This window comes from Cryptomeria japonica, chromosome 1 (genome assembly GCF_030272615.1).
Source record: "Cryptomeria japonica chromosome 1, Sugi_1.0, whole genome shotgun sequence".
NCBI classification, from domain to species: domain Eukaryota; kingdom Viridiplantae; phylum Streptophyta; class Pinopsida; order Cupressales; family Cupressaceae; genus Cryptomeria; species Cryptomeria japonica.
This window is the reverse complement of record NC_081405.1, coordinates 517,638,944-517,660,935: the sequence shown is the minus strand read 5'-3', so window position 1 is coordinate 517,660,935 and position 21,992 is coordinate 517,638,944. Positions and strand designations below refer to the sequence as shown.

The 21,992-nt window shown below is 36.9% G+C and overlaps 1 protein-coding gene across 3 annotated transcripts in view; it reads left to right on the top strand.

Moving 5' to 3' along the window:
* The first annotated feature begins 1,739 nt into the window (after window positions 1–1,739).
* LOC131070318 (proteasome subunit beta type-1) overlaps window positions 1,740–21,992 on the top strand; it is an 83,410-nt gene continuing 63,157 nt past the window's right edge. The window contains exons 1-4 of one of the 3 annotated variants that reach the window (XM_058005829.2): window positions 1,859–1,979; window positions 2,205–2,269; window positions 3,511–3,577; window positions 4,014–4,121. In XM_058005829.2, coding sequence (XP_057861812.1) covers window positions 3,513–3,577; window positions 4,014–4,121 — 173 coding nt within the window. In that variant the 5' untranslated portion in view covers window positions 1,859–1,979; window positions 2,205–2,269; window positions 3,511–3,512. Of the gene's footprint in view, window positions 1,980–2,103; window positions 2,128–2,204; window positions 2,270–3,510; window positions 3,578–4,013; window positions 4,122–21,992 lie in introns of those variants that run through there. The other 2 variants (XM_058005827.2, XM_058005828.2) reach the window with 2 other exon arrangements.

Here is a 21,992-nt window from a genome sequence, read left to right as displayed (position 1 = left end):
CTCAAACTCAAGCACACAACTCCAATGGGCTATATAAAGGACTGAGAGTGAAAGTTGTAGGTCAAGTCGATGAAGACTTATCTTTCATTTCCTATGTGTTCCCTTGTGATGCAAGACACATGTGGGTGAGGATCTAGTTTTGATGGTGAAAGTGTCAAACTAGGTCTCAATGGCTATTGTCTCACACACTCGCAGTCTTGGAGCCCTTACTAAGAACCCTTGTTATTAGAGGACAACCCTATACTTGATAGTTCAGAGAGTGTGGATCTTACCCTGTAGATACCCCTCGTAGACCCCTCATTGTGAGATAAGAAACCCTCGGCTACAAGGTTTTCAGACCTTTGGAGTAAGAGGAAAGGTGTCTAGGTACGAGCCCCTTAGCGAGTGCCACCTAACATCTATCTATTCATCTTGAATGGGTATTTTGTTGCAGTGGGGCCCCTATGAAATAGCTTCTTTTGTCACCTTGAGTAGGAAAGTGCTTGCTTACACATGCCAAAGTTAAACAATGTGTTATACCAATAAAGTCAGTTGAATTCGTGGGTTTAGGCCCCTCTTGTGAACTCTAGATCATGGAGTTAGAGAAGTAAAGATAAATCAATATAGAGGTTTATGAAGAGGGAGAAAAAGAGAGAGGGAGACATGTCTAGAGATACAAGGGATATGTAAAGAAAAATATTGAGAGATAGAGCTAGAGAGATAACGATATATAGATATACTTGTATGTAATCATACCTATATAATTACTTAATATAAGTGCATATATAGACATGCTTACTATAATTACTTATTGGTAAGATACTAACTATTATGTTAGACATACCTTAGATTATGTTAAAAAGTTAACTATATATATTTAATTAATATATATAACTAGTCTAAACTAATTATTGTTTTTATAGTGTTTTGACAATAGCCATAACATGTATGTATTATAATATACATTATATTTAGTGATTAAATTTAAATATATTATTTTAATTTATATATTCCATTTTGTGTATAATTATTATATAAGTATATTATAGTTAACTACTTGCAAGTTCAAAGTTGGAAAAGGGTTTTGGCTTAAAACTTTGCTTTCTGATTTGTTTGCTTCATAGATTAGAAAATATTTCACATTGATGCTTTTAAAATGAACCTTGTCTTCTCTGTTTTGCACACTTGTGCCTTTGTCTAGGGTGGACCCATTGTTTTGCGCATATCCTCTACCCTTGCCTTCGTGAATCTGGGGTGCACAAAAAACGCATAATGACACCCACAATTTCTTTTAGTAGGAGGCCTTCCTGGGGACCTCATCACCCTAAGGTTCAAACTCAAGCACACAACTCCAATGGGGCTATAGAAAGGACCGAGAGCGAAAGTTGTAGGTCAAGCCGATGAAGACCTATCTTTCATTTCCTATGTGCTCCCTTGTGATGCAAGACACATGTGGGTGATAATCTAGTTTTGATAGTGAAAGTGTCAAATTAGATCTCAATGACTATTGTCTCGCACACTCGTAGTCTTGGAGTCCTTACTAGTACATATAATAAATACAAATTTAATTATAAATACAAATTTTGCGTTGTAAATATGTACTCTTATAATTGATATATATGTATCTTTATGTTTAAAAGATGCATAATTCTCTTGCTAGTTATCACACACTTATCAAAAATAAAACCAAGATATCAAAAGTAAAACTACTCCAATTCTAGCTTTTCATAACATGATTTTCTTACCTTAAGAACAAGCATATGAAAAAGAGAAACCTTGTACAGGAAGAAAGCTAAAAAAAGCTTAAAAAAAAAAAAAAAGGCTTACATGAGATAAAAAATTAAAAAATTAAAATAGAAAAGCTCACATCAAAATTCCTTTTTCAGAGCTTTTATGTACATCGCCCACCTACGGTTAGGAGATTTGCAGAGGAGTTTTTTTTTTGGCTGGCGAGAGGATTGGAGGATTCGTTTTCAGTTTCCCGGGAAGTGGGTTTGGAGGTAGGGTTTATGTCCTTCTGTGCAATGTGATGATTTATTGATAATTTTGGGTAGATGCATAATAGTTGTAAAATAAATTTGCCTGTGAACAGTTCTTGGTTGGCTCATTCCCTGTGTGTATACTGTTAGAAATCTACCTGTCTGCCGTGTAAGTAATTTAATATGTTTGCTCCTGTCGAGTCTTATTTTTTATTTTTGTGTTGCATTTATCATTCTACTGAACAGGAGATGTGGGCTTTTTAATATTTTCGTGGATATTTTCCTTCCAACATTCAAATTGTATTCTCCCTGTAAGTTTTATGAGCTATTCCTGTAGATTTATGGTACCTTATATTGTATTGCTGGGATATTAGATGAATATTATCATTCCATGGTTTTAATATCGCTTTTAATATTTCTTAATTCAGCCCTTGCAAAGGTTTTCTCTCGGATTTCTTTGCTTCTCTCCTGCATCGTATTTTTTATTGTTTCGTCTGTCGGCTTGCTTGGGCGTGGCCTTCCAACACGTATGGTGGGAGCGTTCCACCAATTTGGTGGGGGGAAGCACCTCTCCCACGCAGCGTGGGAGCTTCCCACCTGCGTGGGGAGGGGCTTCACACCTACGTGGAAGGGGGCTCCTCACAACCATTGCTGGTGTGTTCGCACCCAGCCAACCCCCACAGGCATAAAGAAAAAAATATATGATTTCTTTTTGCTATGAGAAGTGCAGTTTGATATTATATGACGTTTTATAAATTTAGGGTTTTGCCATAAAAAAAATATATGCATATATATTTCTGCAAGTGTTTTTAGAGTTTCCCGGATATCTACTCGTATGTCTTAAATATTTCCAGAGGAATGCTTTTTCTTTTTTCTATGAATATAGTTTTACCCCCCTTAAAGCAGTGAGTTAATTATAGGTTGAGTTGCTTTGAATCTATTTGTTTAATTTTCTTTTACCAGTACTGTTTGTACCAATATTTCGAATGAAAGGTGAATTGGCTGTAAGCTATTTTTATTATATACGTGAATGTTAAATGTCTGGTTTAGTACTCCATTAGATTTTTAAGATAAATTTGAATGTTATGCAAATTAATTATGTGGTATTGCTAGTTAACATGCACTTATCAAGATTAAACCAAGATATCAAAAGCAAAACTAATCCAATTCTAGCTTTGCATAACATGGTTTTCTTACCTTAAGAACAAGCATATGAGAAAAAGGAAGGCTTCAAAAACCTTGCACGGGAAGAAAGCTCAATAAAAAAAGAAAAGCTTACATGGGAAAAAAATTAAAAAAATAAAATAGAAAAGCTCACATCAAAATTCCTTTTTCAGAGCTTTTATGTACATTGCCCACTTACAGTTAGGGGTTTTATTTTTAAGTCAAATTTCATTGCGTTCTCCATTTCAAAAGCCTAGTCTGGAGCATTTTTCTCCATCTACAAAGTGCGAAGAGGCATGAATCCTCATCTACTCTATTGTTTTCTTTGCTGAAAACTGGTTTTTCGGTTTTCCATCTTCTTATAAATTGTTTGTCAAATTATTTGCAGAAATGGGTGCTACAGAAGTGATCACGCAGCAACAATCTACATGGAGTCCTTACGACAACAACGGAGGGTAAGGATTTCGTCATAGTTTTTTTTTTCTTTGCTTCCAACATCATATATTTATATTTTATTGCTTTTCTTTTCCAGGGTTTCTTTTTCTGCTTCTCGGGCAACTATACCAATGCCATGTATCGACAGTTTATAGAATATAATTATACACTCGACATGCTCTTCAATGATTAGCTTAATACCATGCTATTTCTCCGTTCTTTTCTTTTTCTTTTCCCCTTCGTTAGGTTGAAAATTTCAGGGTTTTGATTTTATTTATATTTATTCGAATACATGTTATTACTTCAATTAATTGGATCTTCAGTAGTGCAACATTTTAAAAAATCGTTTTATTAGGTTAACTGTTTGCAGGTTAACAGTTCCTTCAGTGAACCATTTATGATGAATAGTCTTCTTCTATGACAGATCCCTCATTATAATTTTTATTACCTTTACAGAACTTGTGTTGCAATAGCGGGGGCCAATTACTGCGTAATTGCAGCAGATAGAAGAATGTCGACTGGTTATAGCATTCTCACAAGGGATTACTCTAAGATTTGCAAACTGTAAGTCCTTAAAGCCTTGACTCTAATATTCATTTCTTTTTTTTATTAAAGGTGATGGTGTGCGCCATTCTTTTAAGTTTTTCAATTGCAACACTTCCCTGGAGCAAAAGGTTAGCGTGCACCTTCCTTTAATTTTTCTTGGTAAAAGTGAAACCAAGGTAGCATCTGTCCTACTGAACATTTAGTACACTAAACCTCAAAAGTGGAAAAGATAAAATACAAGAGAAGGTGGGAGGGAATGCTACTATAGACATAGGGAGGGAGGGGGGAGGGGGAAGAGAGAAACTTGGGAGGGAATGCTACTATAGACATAGGGAGGGAGGGGAGAGGGGGAAGAGAGAAACTTTTATATATATATTTATATTACTCTTTTCGATATATCTCTTCAATTCCTTTATTTTTTCAGTAAAAATGATAAAATACAATGGATGGAGGGAGAGAGGCAGGGAGAGGGGGTGTGGGGGGATGAAAGGGGGAATGCAACTATCATAGCTACTTGATTCAAACTCAACAAGATAATTTTTTACCTGGACTTGGACTTTGTGCTTAGAAAGAGAGAGAGGAAATGCTATTACAGACATAGACAGAGCAGCAATGCAACTATACAACTTTTAAAAACTATTTGCAGAACAAAACCAAATAAAACAGAGAACAACCAACAAGACAAAAACAAAGAGTCATGGAAAACCCTTTCAGGTAAAAAACTATGGCATCAAAAAGCTTTCATAAAAAATGGGCACCAACCCTGATTACAATGGAGAGCACCAACTCTCTGTTCTGCTGAAGCACCAACTCCAGAAAGTGAACAACCTTAAATACAAGAATCAATGAGATTTTTCTGAGCACATGCAGAACTTTTATCACTAGCAAGAGATATACAACATCCCCAAAATTCAAGATATTCAGAAGCAATTCATTAAACACTCAGAAGGTACGTTCAGAACTCTGAAACAAATACCTTTATTCTAAAATTCTATCTGCCAATCTCAATATCTTTAAGTTGAAGCTCCGTTGACACACTATACAACTTTTGATCAGACCTTTCAATAGTAATACTCCAAAAATCCCGATTCAATATGAAGCCACAAATACCAGTATTGTCAAAAGGATTTCAGCCTTCACTTCCATCCACACCAATAATCGCACTGTTCTCTTCTCATAGAAATGATACTCGAATCCATTTTTTGTAATCAAAAAATGACTGCAGTTCAAAAAACTTTTTCTCTATAACAGACTGTGATTACTTCTCTCACCCAACCACACCTGAACCTCAGAATATCTCAATATATACTTTCATAGTTCACTTAACGTATAGCAGGAAGCCAGCACTGCGATTACCATCATGATCTGTTTTTATTTAATTGAACATTTAAAGCCCCACAGCACAAACAGCTGCATCCCCCTATTTAGCACCAAACGGATTCCAGAAGAGATATCAGTTGGCACGGTGGTCATAAATAATCGCTCTCCTTCATTCCAATGGACGTTACAGCCTGCTGGACACTAAAACCACCTAACACAAAAACTCCACGATGACTGCCCAGCTTACATAAAAGTTTTTATAAAAACAATAGCTTCTGTTGCATATTAAATACTCACGACTCCACCTCACCTTTTTAACTTCTGCTGGTTATAATAAAATTGAAACTTGATAGGTCCCGTAAACAATTTGCCGGCACAAATAAATGATGCACGATTCATATACAACACACTATTTAATAGACTGTCGCAGCCCATGAATAAGACAAATATGCTTCCTTTTATCGGTTGATATGGAAGAGTCAACCTTCAAAGGATGATGTGGCAAATGATTTGATATTTGGCACAAACAAGTAGACAAGGAGTCAACTGAAGTAGACAAGCAGCTAGGTGAAGTAGACACACAAGCAGGTGAAGCGGACAGCCAAGCAGCTGAAGCAACCAAGTAAGCACCTGAAGCACACAATCAACCAGCTCAACTAGGCACCCAAGCACCTCAACCAAACAAGCAAGCAGTTCGAGCAGGAAGACAAGGAGTTCAAGCAGCTCAAGCAAACAACTACGCAGCTCAAATCAATTCTCTATTACTTTGAGTAATCCTTTAACATCAATGACAAAATGTCCAACATGGGGGAGGTGTCCTCTTGCTGTCCCACAATTTGTGCTCTAGACTGGGGCTATTTTTGGGACGTCTTCTTTGTTTGGGGAAAGTTTGGGGACTCCAAGAGCTCCCTAATGTTGGCCCAAGGTTTGCCATTGCACGAAAAGATCGACTTGTTAATGCCCAATACAAACACTAGAGATAAACAAACCACGGGAGGCAGTTAATCCATGTCGCAAATCTCCCAGGGCAGCGCTGAACAATCAAGAGGACGAAGGCACCAACCTTCCAACAATCCCCACCCCCCACCCCCCTAGCTCAATCAAGGGATTCAAACCTGTTTCTTGAGCTCTAATAACACTTGTTGGCCCAAGGTTTGCTCCAAAAGATCGACCTGTTAATGCTCGATACAAACACTAGAGATAAACAAACCACGGGAGGCGGTTAAGCCATGTCGGAAATCCTCAAAGGCAGCATTGAACAATCAAGGGGATGAAAGCACCGACCTTCCAACACCTAAGACATCTAGGGGACTCCTAGGAGTCTCTTGACTGTCCTTAGGACTTTTAGGTGTCCCCAATGAGAGGAAAATGAAAAAGTCATTATTTAAAAAAAATCAAGAAGTATTTTTGATCAGTATGCCATAAATCCTAACACTAATGGTCTATGGGTCCCACTCAAACTGTAAACACTCACAAAGTTTTTATAAATTAGTAGGTTCTTGGTGTTGCAAAACAACTAAGTGTTTAAATTGTGGAAATTGCATGTTCCATGAAGGTTTGTGTGGTTTTGAAGGCCTTAATTTGTGCTCAGTGGTGGGGTACTGTGAGGGTTGTTGCTCTCAACCTTATTGGGGGCTCTCCCCCAAACTCCGACGAGGGGCATTGCCCGTAGAGCCCCAAAAGGGGTGTTGCTCCTCAAACCCATAGGGGGCTCAGCCCCAAAACCTCCACTTACCACCACCTTGCCATCCTCAAATCTTAGCCCTTGGTCCTCCCTTCCTCTGGAACCATGCCCATGTTCCCTTAACCTAAACTTTATGGAGCATAGATAAAAGAACAACATTTTTAAATATATTGTAAATATTAAGTGATTTAGGCGTACAAAAATCATGGATTATGATCTCCATGACCTGAAAAACAAAAATTACAATAAGGAGTCATGAACTATGGTAGAAAGGAGCTTGTATCCCTTAGCCTCGTATTGATAGCTCTATATAGAGTTAAGTGCTTGTATCTCAAACAAGTTTGCAAATGCTACTACAACCTTAGGAGGATTACGTAGGGTATGGTTTGACTTAGCAAATTAAAAGTATCAGTGTAATTTATTTACTAGAAATTTAATTGGGAAAATGTTGAAAGATAAAAAATGTTGCTTTTCCATCTAGCATGGCCTAAAGTAATTTTAATTTTTTTGTGTTTTAAAATTAGAGCAAGGGTTTGGGGGCAGCACCCTTGGTGCACTCATTGTCACAATATAGGGTGGGGTTGAGGGGTAGAGTCCCTGCCACCAAGACCAAATTAAAGCCTTTGAAACTACCAGACCTTCAATGTATCCCTTCAATTCCTCTATTTTTTCAGATAAACATTATTTACCAAATAAAAATACTGAAAAAGGTTACCGATATAAAATATGATAGCCACACACACACACACACACACATATTCAAATATAGCAGATGTTTTACTTTTTTCAGTTTCTCCCTTCAATTCTTTTATTTTTTCAGTATAAACATGATTTACCAAATAAAAATACCAAAAAAGGCCACCATGGTTGCAACTTTTAAAGATGCCAATGCACCATCAAGTTTAGATAACTTGGTTTCTTTACTGGTAATTTGCCTGGGATTTCCATCCAGTTTGGTCCAGATGTGGCTTCTGTGACTCTTTCCTTAAGGGCTGAGCTCAAACTGTGAACAGCAGCACATTGGTTTGCATGGCTCCATAACATGGTCAATACCTAGACAGTCTTTCATGAGAAGCAAAATGGTTACATTTGAGTCATTCTTCGTGTTCTAGATTACATGAATTCATTTTGGATAGATTATCTTGTTATATTCTACACAGTAAGGCTCAGATAAGAGATGTTTTATCCTGTTATTGAGATTAGATGGTTTTATCTTGTGGTCTGTTGGTGATCAGTTTGACACCTATTTAAGTTACAAACATGCACTCTCCTATAAACTATAAAAACTTAGACTGTTATTGTGATTCAACTTCTGTAATGGTTTTAATGGCCAATGGGCATGGGCTCACCTTATAAATAACTTTTATTATATGATGTATATTATATTACAGATATTATATATGAAGTGAACATGGATCTTAAATTTTGTAACAGTTCCTAGATTTGGCTTTAGATGTGTTATTTATCGTTGTTAGAGCATCCTTTAGAACTCCTGGTTAGCTAATTTATCCTGCCATACTTTTTTTCTATCTGCTCAGCACTCCTAGCACTCTTAGAATGTAGGTCCACTATTTGAATGTGTGCCACTCATATTTTGTCTGGGTAGTGTGCTGCTCTCGAGAGGCAGTAGCTTGCACTTTATTACAGGATTCTGATTTACTCGTAGGGAGGCCAGTATGTTAGGTACCATTTTTAGGGAAAATTTAGTATGAATATATATATATTTTTTGGTTTGAGGGCTGAGGCAAACACTTATTTAGAACTATTGCACCATTGCCTTGTTATTGGTCTATACACAGTTTATATCATGTTGAATTACTATTCTCAGCCAGTATTGCTTAACGTGAGGATTGTGAAGTGGTTTATGCTGTTTTTTTATACACTTAATTATAGATACATTTGTACATTTTTTTTCTGAGAAAATAGAGCTATGCAGAATAACAGGAACTGCAAATTTCGAGCATAGTGCCAACCATGAATTAAATTCTGTATCAGATAAAATGAGAAATGTTGAACTTGCAATGAGTTAAAACTTAAAACCCTGGATACCCTTTCAAATTTAAAGTTTCAGGTGGCTGTATAAGAGACGTTACTAAATATATGAACAATAGAATCATGCCTTAGTCCTGGGATTCCAAAATTGGGTTGGCAGCACAAACTATAACAAAATGGCTTAGTAAGAGAAATAACACAAGATTTTTGAGCAAATAGGAAGACGTGGAGCTCTATTTTTGTCAAATGCGTATCATGCACAATCAATATGAAATACTTTTCTTTCATACAGAATTGTCCAACGTACTTTGCAGTTGTTTTTTAGTGGTCTTAGGATGATTTTTTTTTAACTATCATATTTATCTGTCCGTATAAACTATTTTGCTTCAGAACTCCTATGTTGAAGAGAGGAAATCTTAGCCTTAGAGGATAAAAAAATTATTGTCTATCTTCTATTCATATCATTTGCCTATTGTTTTAATGAATTGCCTAACCCAACCTCTAAATCAAGACACAGTGTTAGAGATTTTGTTTCTGTCAATTCAAAATATACTGCATAAGTAGGTCAAAAGGTTTGTGTTTGCGTTTGAGTTCAGCAAGATAAAATTTGGAAAATTGTAAAGTATAAAATTGCAAATTTGAAAAATATAAAATATAAAATAAATTTTTTATTTGATGAATTATAAATATAACAAAAAAATTGAATAAATTTAAAAAGATCAAAACTCAATCAAATGTTAGTCCTGCGGTGATCCATTCTCCTATAAAATTGAGATACAATGTCCATCTTTACACACAGTGAATGCTCCTGTGCTCAAAGGATGCAAATACCTGCTTCATTGTTAGCATATAAAGTCTGAAGGAAAAAAGTCTATTTTAGCAAAATAATTTATCCGGCCATCTTGCTAAATAGTGTTTCTGCCTTCGCCAAATTTGTCTCACCTGGATTAAGCCTTTGCACAAACCTTAACCTGGGCCTAAATATAGTGGACTGCCAAACATTGACCTTTTTAGCATCTTTGCAAAAGCTCCAAGTTAAGGCTGCTCCTTTCCAACATGCCAACAACACTCAGTTTAAAATTGTTGGATGGGAGCAGATAAATGACCTGGGATGTTTGTTGTTTATGTGTTTTTATGAAAAACAAAGAATGATCTGATACCTTGACTGAAAGTGGGCTCATGACATGTAGTCAAGACTCAAGAGTATAGTCAGTGTCCCTGTGTTGTGGATGGCTGGTTTTCAAATATTCTTTAGATGTGATGTTGATGCTGCTGCAGTTTGAAGTTTTGTAAAACCCTTGATGCCTAGCCACCTGGTAAACAACAGATGCCTGCTGCAAACTCTAATATTTTCTAGTCATAAACTGTATGATCGTGTACATTAATGGCGATTTCAAACTAATTGGATGGTTTTTTAATGTTTGTCAGATTTCTATTTCTAGGATAAGATCCAGCAAACTTTGAATTGGCTACATAGTATGAAGAATCATCCAAATAGTAAGAATCACTTCTAATTCAGCTGTTTCCAGACTTGATTGTGTATAAATTTTTGCATCAATGTTTCGTATCACACTCCGTGATCCATCATCAGGATGAAAAAAGCTAGACGGCATGCAGAGATGAAAGATGATCAAGTAGCAGACCAAGGTTCCTAAAAAAGAGGGAGGGAGGGAGGAGGCACAAAAATCTAGGAGGGAAGAATGACTAGACCAGGAAAAATAAAAATAAATTAAATAGAAGTTGAAAGAAACAATAAAAATAACCAAGTCAAAAGAACAAACTAAACACAAGAGAAACAATCAAAATAAAGAGAAAAGAAATAAAACAGCAAATTAAAATAAGAAAATACAAGAGCAAAAATAACAAAAAACAAACAAGAAAAAACCACAAAATAACAAATACAACAAGGACAAAAACAGCAAGTATATATATATATATATAAATTAAAAATAAGAAAAAGAAAGAAGAAAAGTAACAAAAACAAATAAGGAGAAACAACAAATACATATGTGTGTGTGTGTGTGCATGAAAATTTATAAATGTGAATAAATGTATATATTATATACATATGCATACATATACATACATACATACTTACATATATTAGTGGGGACCACTTGGCTAGCACAGTTTATGCCCTTATAAAATACTATTAAGAGGGCAATAATAATTGGGCTATGCATTGGTAGTCACCATTTGGTGCTTCATTGACTTCGGGATCAGAAGCCTCAACGACGAGCATCCGGTAAACTCAGAAAAACTACCTCGCTCGGTAGAGACCATAGCATGCACGAATCCCGGAATAAAAAGGTGGAAAAGTGCGCTCGCTGTCTGTGTTGTCTGACTCATGCAATTGCTAGTAAATGCCCATCATATAATATATACATTTATTTACGTTTATATATTTTCATTTCACACACACACACACAGATATATATATATATATATATACACATACATACATACATATGCATATACATATAAATTAGAAAAACTAAAAAACTAAAGAAAAAAGAACACAAGGCAAAAACAAAGAAAACAAAGAACAAGCACAAAGGAGGAGGAAATAAATCAAAATACAAAAACTAAAGACAAAGAGAAGAACCCAAAGCAGACTCAAAAGACAAGAAGACAACGCAAAAATAAGAGAAACTAAAAGAAAAAAGGAACAAAAACGTAACACCTAGAAGAAACCAAAATAAGAATGAAATGAGAAAAGGAAAGAAAAAAATTGAAGAAGAGACATCAACAACTAAACAAATCAAGAGGAACAAGAAAATAAAAACAAACACGCAAAAGGATCACCTAATGAAGGACGGGAGGGAAGACAACAACGAGGGAACGCGAAAGGGAGGACAAAGCAAGAAAGCCAAGGTAACCATCGTCGGAAAGAGAGAAATAGAAAAAGGAGAGAGATGTCAAGGACGAAGATGAGGGCAAGTGCGAAGGTTGGAGAGCAAAGGTTGCTAGGTAAGGCTAAGACTCCACCCCTCATCACGATTAAGGTTGGAAGCATGGTTGTTGATTTCAATGGCTTCTTTGAGCTTCTGCTTGAAAAAGTTATCCTCCTTGAACAAGATTTGGGTACTTTCTAAACAGATGTGGTGCTTGGTGGAGGAGGCATGCTCAGCTAAGGCAGATTTGGAATTATGCTTGTGCCTAATGTTGGCAATGTGCTCTTTGATCTTGGTGATGAAAGAGCGGCCCGTTTCACCAATGTATGGGGTACCACACAAACAAACTATCTTGTGGACCTCGGAGTCAAGAAGGATGTCTTTGGAGTCTTTGAGAGGAGGCATCCGGTCTGTCAAGGTAGAAACGGGCTTGAAGGCACATCAGAGACCTTTTTTTCAAAGGATCTTGGATATTTTGTGGGACATACCTTCTATATAAGGGAGAGAGGCGAAGGGGTGGGAAGGAGACTGGGTGGAATTGGGCTGCGCAACAATACAAGACTTAGCTTGAGAAAAGGCTCTAGAAATTTGTTTGCCATATAACCCATTTAATAAGAACACATGGCAAAGATGGGATAACTCAAGCTCTATGTTGTCCTTGTCGCAAATGCAAAAGGTTCTAATGGCAAGGGTCTTAAGAATGCTAGCTTTTTGGGCTGGATGGTGATGAGAAGAGGAATGGAGGTAGAGATCAGTGTGGGTGGCTTTATGAAAAACACGACGACCTTAAGAGCCATCCTGCTTTTTGATAAGCATAATGTCTAAGAAAGAAAGTTGGTTGTCAAGTTCAAGCTTCTTGGTGAAAAATTACTTCTGCATTCCCTGACACAGAAGAGTGCTTTGAAATCTCACTCTACAAGTTCTGTGTTCAAGATCTTATACCCAATGGATTTGCAGGCCAAAGCCAATTCTTTCAGTTTCAGGACATCCTAGATTAGAATGTTCTTTTGCATTTCATTTCCTTGCTAAAAGGAGATCATAAATTCTTGTTGGTCATTGGCTACCACATCCTGCAGGTTGTGATGATGATATACATGTTTTCTCCAGCCTGCAGCGTAAACTTCTTCAGAATTTTATCCTTCACCAATTTTGGTAATAAGCGGCTTTTTTAAAGGCATGGTTTGCTGCATATCCTACAAAATTTCATTCTTAGTACAAACTGTAGTTCTTTCTTCATGCCACATTGCATTTCTTATGGTGCCTCTAGGACATCTTTTTGATGATCCTTATATTGGTTTTTCTTCTCGTATCTTTTTTTCTCACCTGGCTAATATCTTGTTGTTCCGACTTAGTTTGCCCATGTTTTATACGATGTTGTCAAATAGGACGAGGATGACGTAATGACATGAGATTAGATTTACTTCTTGGACAGGCTAAGGAATCAGTTTTGCTAATTTGTGATTATTTTATACCCAAAAATCTTATGAAATTGAAGGTTTCATTAGAATCTTGTTGTAGATAAAAATGCTATTTTTGGGAGCCTCAAAAAGATGAAGAAAAACAGAGGGACTTCGCTAATTCAAAATTTTAAATATAGGAAGAATATACCTCTAGTTGGAAAAAGCTAAGTCATAAAGATACTGAGCTAGGACTGGTTTCGCTATTTCGATTTTTGAGAGCCCTAGGGACTTATATCAATTAAATATCAATTATGTTGAGGTTGGACAAGGAGTGTTATCATGTCCATTATGTTCCATTTTTGTGGTTGATCGTCTTAAGATGATGCATGGTAAAAAATTACTAATATCATGGTTTTAGGTGGATAACTCATATGCAAGGGATTATGTCTGGCTCGTGATGTATATGATCAAGAGGCATGAATGTTGTGTTTTTAATTGAACAATCTATGACTTCTTGAATTCATAAAACAGAACTTATCTTTTCACGATTCTTAATCCAAATCCACACTATTGATAATTTAAAAGATTAAAACAGAAATCTATTTACAAGTGATCTAACGAGCAATTTGTTTTTTACACAACAAACAATGGAACAAAAATCATATGGCAACAATTTACTTAGATGAAAAACCTTTGGGTTATAAAAGATTTAACATAAGAAGAGGCTATTTTTTTGTTCTTGCTTCCAAATTGTTCAATACACTGTCTACACAATGAATCAGCTTGCTTTGGAACTTGGGTCCTCATTCCTTTTTTCTTTTCTTACAAAACTTCGATCCTCTCCTACTCAATCTTTTTGCTTCATTTTCAGTAACCAATGAGATCTTTCCTTTCCTTTGTATTCCTTGACGAGGAATGATTGTCCTTGCTCAGTGAGAAGGTATTTGTTCTTTCCGTCATGAAGGTTCCACATCTCTCTCAGATATAAGGGCTGCTAAGAACCACTTGACATAGATCAAGGGGCCCTATATCGCTCTCTACCTCAGTAATCTGATTTGGCATTGATGTGTGACTTGCAATAAGATGTCCGTATTAATCAGCTCCGATGGATGGAGATGAGGAGGCTTGCCTGTTTTCAACACAGAATTTTTGGAGAAATACTGTGGAAATCAAAATTTTACCGTGATCTGGAATCAAATAGTGCATCTATGTTCTGGTCTTCAATTGATTTTGATGTGATGCAACCTTCTCTCTTCATTGAGCATTTCATTGTCTTCTTTGTTTGTTGCTTAAGCATTGTGGTTGGTACCAAATTTTTTGCATACATATTGTGGTCAACTCTTTGTTTCTCAATATGTTTCATGAACTGCTTCTCATGATCGTTGGGTGGAATTTCTAGATCAAGCTATAATTTTTTTCACTTTCTATGCCCATCAATGTAACAAGAGTCATAATGATTCTTGGGTCATTTCATTCTGGAACTGGGGTAACATGCATTTCCTCTTTTCCTTTTCATCTGCCTTCATCTTTCTTCTTGGAATTTTTTTTTTTTTTAAATTTTTTAAATTATTTTTCATCTGATTTGAGTTAGGGGAAACTGCTTGCGGTCGTTTCATCTTGTGCATCTCTATGTATAGAAGCTTGATACATGCTTGCTTTTATTCTTCACATTATTGAGATGAAGCTAGACTGATTATGAATCCCTCCAAGATTATTTGTTATCATGCCCAGATCTTTGGAGGAATATCCAATATGACTGCTTGCTTTCAAATTGGCGGTGTAGCTTTCAATTCTGACTTTTGTCAGAAGTATTGTTACTTTATTACCTTCTTTACCTCCTGTTCAATGGGATGGAGTTTTGACCTAATTATCTTGATGAAAAGCTTCATCTGAGTACTGGCTGTTCCTTGTCCTATCTCAAATGAATGAACAAGATATGGTTCTAACTTCTTATCATTGAAACCATAGTAGCAAATATAAAAAATATTTGTGATAAATCATGATTTATCAGAAATTTGAAATGCAAAAGATCACCTTTTTTCATAATATTAGATTAAACTGTTTTTGGACAAATTTTACCCATGAAGTCGTGTTTTTTTGTGATAAAATCTGGAAAAACTCACATATATTGATTTTCTACCATTTTCTTGTGATTTTACCAGATTTTCACTGTGCCCTGATTTTTTATATTATATATAGTGAGTGATGTTTGGTTTTTTTGGTAATTTCCAGCATTTTTTAAAAAAGATTTCAGAGGTTTTTTTTTTGAGCCAAATTTCACAATTCTAAAAGCATTTGATCAAATAGAAGGGTTTAGGGTTAGGCAAAAACATCAAATAAGTGTAGCAGTATCTAATATTTATAATCTAAAGAGAAGCAAAGGGAAGAGACTCCTAGAGATTTGAATCAAAAGCTGAGAATGCATAGAATTGTAAACATGTTTCGCTTGTAAGAGCTCATTTGCATGGTAAACAATGTCAATCCTTGCAAAGGATTAAAATAAGAACATCTCTAGTGGTGAGGATAGATCAAATCTTGGAAAATCAGGAGAATATCCAATTGTAAAGATCTCACTGCTAGAGAATAATCTATAAGCTGAAAGGTTTGAGTGTCTTCAATGTTAAGGAGAAATACAGACAATCAGGGAAAAACCTATGAAGAAAAAATTTAGGAGCCAAACATTGATATTACCTTCAGGCCCTGTAGGAGGGCTAAGCCCCCTTGCAATCTCAATTAGGAGAGGTTAAACTCTATTTCTGCATAAGTAACTTAAGAGGGTTTCTCCAACAGACCAAATCCCAACAAATGTGATAGAGCTTAGTACCCTTTTTCCAAAAGTCATGTGTAGTGTTAATGACATCTTATCCTATGCGAAGCCTATGAGAAAAACAACAATTGCCCAAGTTAAATAATAAAAACCAAGGTAGTAGACCACCTTCTAACACTAAAATCTTGTTTGGAATAAAAACCAAGGTAGTAGACCACCTTCTAACACTAATCTTGTTTTGAATAAAAACCAAGGTAGTAGACCACCTTCTAACACTAATCTTGTTTTGAACTGTCCTGATTATTTTAGCAAGCAAAGCAGGATGCTGGTCAAAGTCTAAATGAGGGAGGGAATTAGGAAATTTTCAGGTAACCTTTGTGCAAAGAGTCACTGAAGGAAAGTGTGCTGTGTGATGAACCCGTGAAATGGGGCCACCTGGCCTGGACGACAGTGCTGGCTGCCAACTGTGCACTCTTGTCCTTTAGCAGGAAAATCAGATTTTGTTTTGTTGTGACAACCGATCAGATTTTGTTTTGTAGTGACAACGGACTTCTTGAAGCTTATTGAAGAAAATCAGGTTTTTTTTTGTTTTGTTTTGTGTCTTCTACCGACATCTTGAAGGGGGCCAAATCAGATTTGCTTTGTCTTCTAGGGACAAATCACCCTTGGGTTTCTCTTTGGCAACTATGTGCCAATTGTCTGCCACTATTTGTAAACTGGAAGCTTCTACCAACTTTAGCCAAATCGCTACTAACTGTGGTTTGCCTCTTTATAGAATGGAATCCCTTCATCGAAGGCAATCAGATTGTTTACTTGCTTTGCACTACAAGTTAATGTAACGCCCCAAGGGGCTATATATTGAAGACTCTGCTTTGTTTTTTTGGGTGTGCTGAATATTTTGGTCTGCCTTTGTGCATGATTCAGGTCTTGGGACAGAACCCCCAAGAGACCACCACTGCTGTTATGTGTTGCTGTTCGAGCTCTATATGGTCTTGAGATGAAGCCCTCTAGAGTTATCCTCTGCTGTGTGTTACTGTTCGAATTCTATATTGAGTTCTGTGTAATTTGAAAGCTTCAATTGCTGTTGTGAAGAAAATTCTATATCATTTCAATAACAAAAATATTCTTGAATTTTCCAGTTACTAGTTTAGAAAAACACAGTGTTAGAGCATATAGACCTTAAGGTCTTTACAATGGTATCAAAGCTTCAACCGTGCCAGCTGTGGGTTCGTTTTATGAGTAAAAGGGAACAATGGTACCATGAGAGAGAGAGAAAGAAGAGTTCCAGTATGGGCGACAATGATGAAGAAGCAAGGGCCTTCTTTAAACCAAAACGTTGTGAAACCTTGCAACTCGGTCTAGGAGAGACATTAAAGGAAGTCACCCAATTGTTGAGAGGGCTTAAATAGAATCAAGATGGTGTGAATTTTGTCAATGAGAGGGGTGAAGGAAGCATTGCCGATAAAGGAAAGTTTATCTTTCAGGGTGAAGTAAGCAATTTCAATGAAGCAAGATCTGTCCCTAGTGGTGAGAGAAAAACAGCCAAACCATTTAGGGCTAAATTTTTGCCAAACGAAGAGGTCAGGAAGGATCAACCCAACCAGACTGATGAAATGGACCGCCAAGATACTTTAAGCAAAGCAGTTAAGAAAAACATGTATTTTCCTGAGTATTGTGGACTGAAAACCAAAGGTGGATATTGGAGAAAGGATTATGATGGAAGAAAAGACATTCAACAATGCCTGGGCAGAATTACTTTACCTAATTTTGATGGAACGAGTAGTACTACAGCAAGATCTTGGTTACAAAAGCTGGACATTTATTACTCATTAAATGCAATGACAGAAGAAGCCATCAAGTTCTCCACCTTACACATGGAAGGAGTAGCCTATGAGTGGTGGTACTATGGGCTCGCAACTCAAGGTCATGACTCAATTTTCACTATACAAGATTTCAGTCAAAGGCTGATGGAAAGATTGGATAGAACTGACCTCGAAGTTCATTTCCATAACCTAGCCCAATTGAAGCAAGAAGGTAGAGTGGAAGATTATGTATCAGAATTTCAAAGACTTGCGGTAATGGTGCCTAATGTGATAGATAGGAGGCAGATAGTACTCTTTACGGAAGGATGAGCTAAGCCACTTAAGGGGTTGCTTAAAGCCTTAAACCCATCAACATTCCAAGAAGCCATTACAACAACTCTCAACTTAGAGGATGCAGTGGTCAAGGATACTTTCAACAGTAAGAGGACAGTTCCACCCATACAATTCAAGAAAACTTTTCAAAAAAATCCAATACCTCCGAGGATGCCTTTAGCAAGGCCCAACCAAATAGAAGTCAGTAGAAATGAGTTGATACGAAAGAAGTTGTGCACTTTACATGCAAGGAACCATGCAACCTGGGCATCGATGCTTAGGTAAAGGGCAAATATACTATTTTGAGGTAATTTCGATGACGAGATAGAAAGTGAAGAAGCTGATGTCGAAAATGAAATAGACACTATCGAGGGGCTTGAAGGCGGTACACTTGCAGCTCTTACTAGAGAATCGCGTTATAGTGCATTCCCCATAAAAGGCGTTTTGAAGGGACAGCGAATACTCATCCTCATTGACGGTGGAGCCACCTATAATTATGTAAATGAAGTAGTAAGGAGGCTTAGTCTGGACACAACTCCGATTGAAGGGCTTGGAGTAAGGGTAGCCAGTGGGACTGCTCTTTCCTTCACCCAGAAGGTTCCCCGAATAGAATTGTCTAAGGGGGAATATAAATCAAAGGACGATTTTTATGTGATTGACATGGATATGGAAGTAGTTCTAGGTTGTCAATGGCTGCATGCAATTGATAAATACGAGATTAGCAGTCAGAAGTTGGAGATGACTTTCCTATATAATGGGAAAAAGATAATTCTGCAAGGAATTTCCAACAAAGCAATGGAAATATCAGCCAAAAAGAGGGAGCGGGTGTTACATAAGAAACAGGTAGGCCATTCAACAGAGTGCCTTATTACTAATACCAATGATGCAAAGAAAGAAGGTGCTAACGACATGCAAATTCAAATTATTTTGGACAAACATAATAAAGTCTTTAGAGACATACCCCTTGGGTTAGCTCCTAGTAGGGGTTTCCAGCACATCATTGAACTTGAAGAGGGGGCAAACCCAATGATGATCACTCCATATCACCACCATCCGAAGGTTTGCAAGGAATAAATTGAAAAGGCAATCAAAGAGTTACTCGACATGGGGCATATAAGGCCTAGTTCTAGTCCTTTTGCATCTTTCGTAGTGCTGGTCAAGAGGAAGTGCATTGATTACCGAGCTCTCAATAAGAAGACTATAAAGAATCGTTACCCAATACCACGCATTGATGAATTGATTGATGAGTTACATGGAGCTAGCTTCTTCTCCAAAATTGATTTGGGTTCAGGGTACCATTAGATCAAAGTTTGGGATGAAGACGTACACAAGACAACATTTGGGTGTCACTATGAGCAATATGAATTCTTGGTGATGCCCTTTGGTTTAACAAGTGCTCCAACAACTTTTTAATCATGTATGAACCGCCTTGTATTTAATCAGTGGTTAAGGAAATTTGTTCTTGTCTTTTTTGATGACATCTTAGTTTATAGCAAATCTTTGGAAGATCATCTTAAACACTTAGATGAGGTGCTGGGAATCTTAGAGGAGCAAGCCTTTTATGCCAAAACTTCCAAGTGTGAGTTTGGATTACACGAAATCCTATATTTGGGTTTCAAGATCAGCAAACATGGAGTAAGTATTGATGAGGATAAGATCAAAGCCATCCAAGAATGGCCTAGACCCAACAACTTCAACAACTTGACGTAGTTGAGGGGATTTGTTGGGCTCTGCAGCTACTACCGGAGATTCGTTAGCGGTTTTTCACTATTGGCAGCCCCCTTAACAAATCTAATCAAGAAAGGAGCATTTATATGGACAACATTGGCCCAACAAGCTTTTGATAAGCTTAAGGAGGTAATGAGTTTGTGTCCCGTCCTGGCAATTCCAGATTTTTCACTTCCTTTTGTCTTAGAGTGTGATGCATCTGGAGAGGGAATAGGAGCTGTTCTGATGCAGAACAAACACCTTATAGCATTTGAGAGTAGGAAGCTTAAGGAGGATGAACGTAAGTTCTCCATTTATGATAAGGAAATGCTAGCCATAATGCATGCACTGACCAAATTCAGACAATATTTAGTTTGCAACAAGTTTGTGGTAAAAACTGATCATAATAGCTTAAAGTATTTCCTTAATCAGCGAGAATTGAATGATAGTTATCAAAAGTGGGTTAGCAAAATCCAGACTTACAATTTTGATATTGAGTATGTGAAGGGAAACAACAATATAGTGGCATATTCTCTATTTGGAAACCTCATTTGCATTCTATTTCTGATATATTTACTGATTGGAGAGCATTGATTACAGCAGAGTATGTAAAAAATTCGTTTGCAAGTGATATCTTGGAGGGCAAGGTACAAGTTGATAGGTTCAAAACTGTGAATAAGCTGATTCTCTTCAAGGGGCGAGTATATATTACACTTGAATCTAAAATGAAGGATTTTATCTTAAAGCCATGCCATGACACTCCATTGGCTGGCCATCCAGGGTTTTACTAAACATATAAACAGGTACGAGAGCATTTCTTGTGGAAAGGATTGAAGAAGGATGTGATGTAGCATGTAAGGGAATGTAAAGAATGTCAACAGAACAAGGCTGAGAATGTTTTTCTGGCAGGATTACTACAGCCTCTACCTATTCCCAACAAAAAATGGGAAAGCATATCCATGAATTTTATTACCAGTTTGCCAAAGGCCCAAGGCAAGGATTGTTTGTATGTGGTAGTCAATAGACTTACCAAGTATGCACACTTTTATGCTATATCATCAGAATTTAAGGCACTCCAAGTGGCTGAACTTTTCTTTAGGGGGATTTTTAGACTATTACATGGGTTGCCAAAAACGATCGTAAGACAGAGACAACAAATTTCTCAGCTTGTTTTGGCAAGAGTTATTTCATTTGACAAGAATGTAATTGACCGCCAACACCAGTTATCATCCACAAACGGATGGACAAACAAATATAGTGAACAAATGGATTGAAGGATATTTACGGAACTACGCAACAGGTCAGCAAGCATCTTGGGTTAGATGGTTACATCTTGGGGAATACTGCTACAATACAACTTACCATATGTCGATTGGGATGTCCCCCTTTAAAGCATTGTACAACTATGATGCAACTTCTTTTGTGGATCTGATTCTCACTGATAGTAGAGCACCTAGTGCTAAGGATTTGATTCAGCAAAGCAAAGATATTCTGGAAGCCCCCAAAGAGAACTTGCGACAAGCCCAAAGTCAGCAGAAGTTTGTATGAAGATAGACATCAAACTAAAAGAGCATTTGAAAAAGGGTGATTTGGTGTTTCTGAGGTTATAGCCTTTTAGACAATCGTCTATGAAGGGAAGTGGAAAAGAGAAGTTATAACCACGCTTTTATGGTCCTTATTGGGTGATTAAAAAGGTGGGACAGGTTGCTTACGAGTTGGAATTACCTCCTAACATCAAGATTCACAATACTTTCCATGTTTCATGCTTAAAGAAAGCCCTCAGACAGCAAATAATCCGTCCATGGAGCTCTCTCCACTAGACTATGAAGGAAAATTGATCCTTGAACCTGAATCTGTTTTGGATGTAAGGGAGAAGAGATTATGTAACGAAGCTATTCCAGAATACTTGATCAAGTGGAAGGGACTACCATTGGAAGATGCGACTTGGTAAGGAGTTGGAATCTTCAAACACCCCAACTTGAAATTGTTT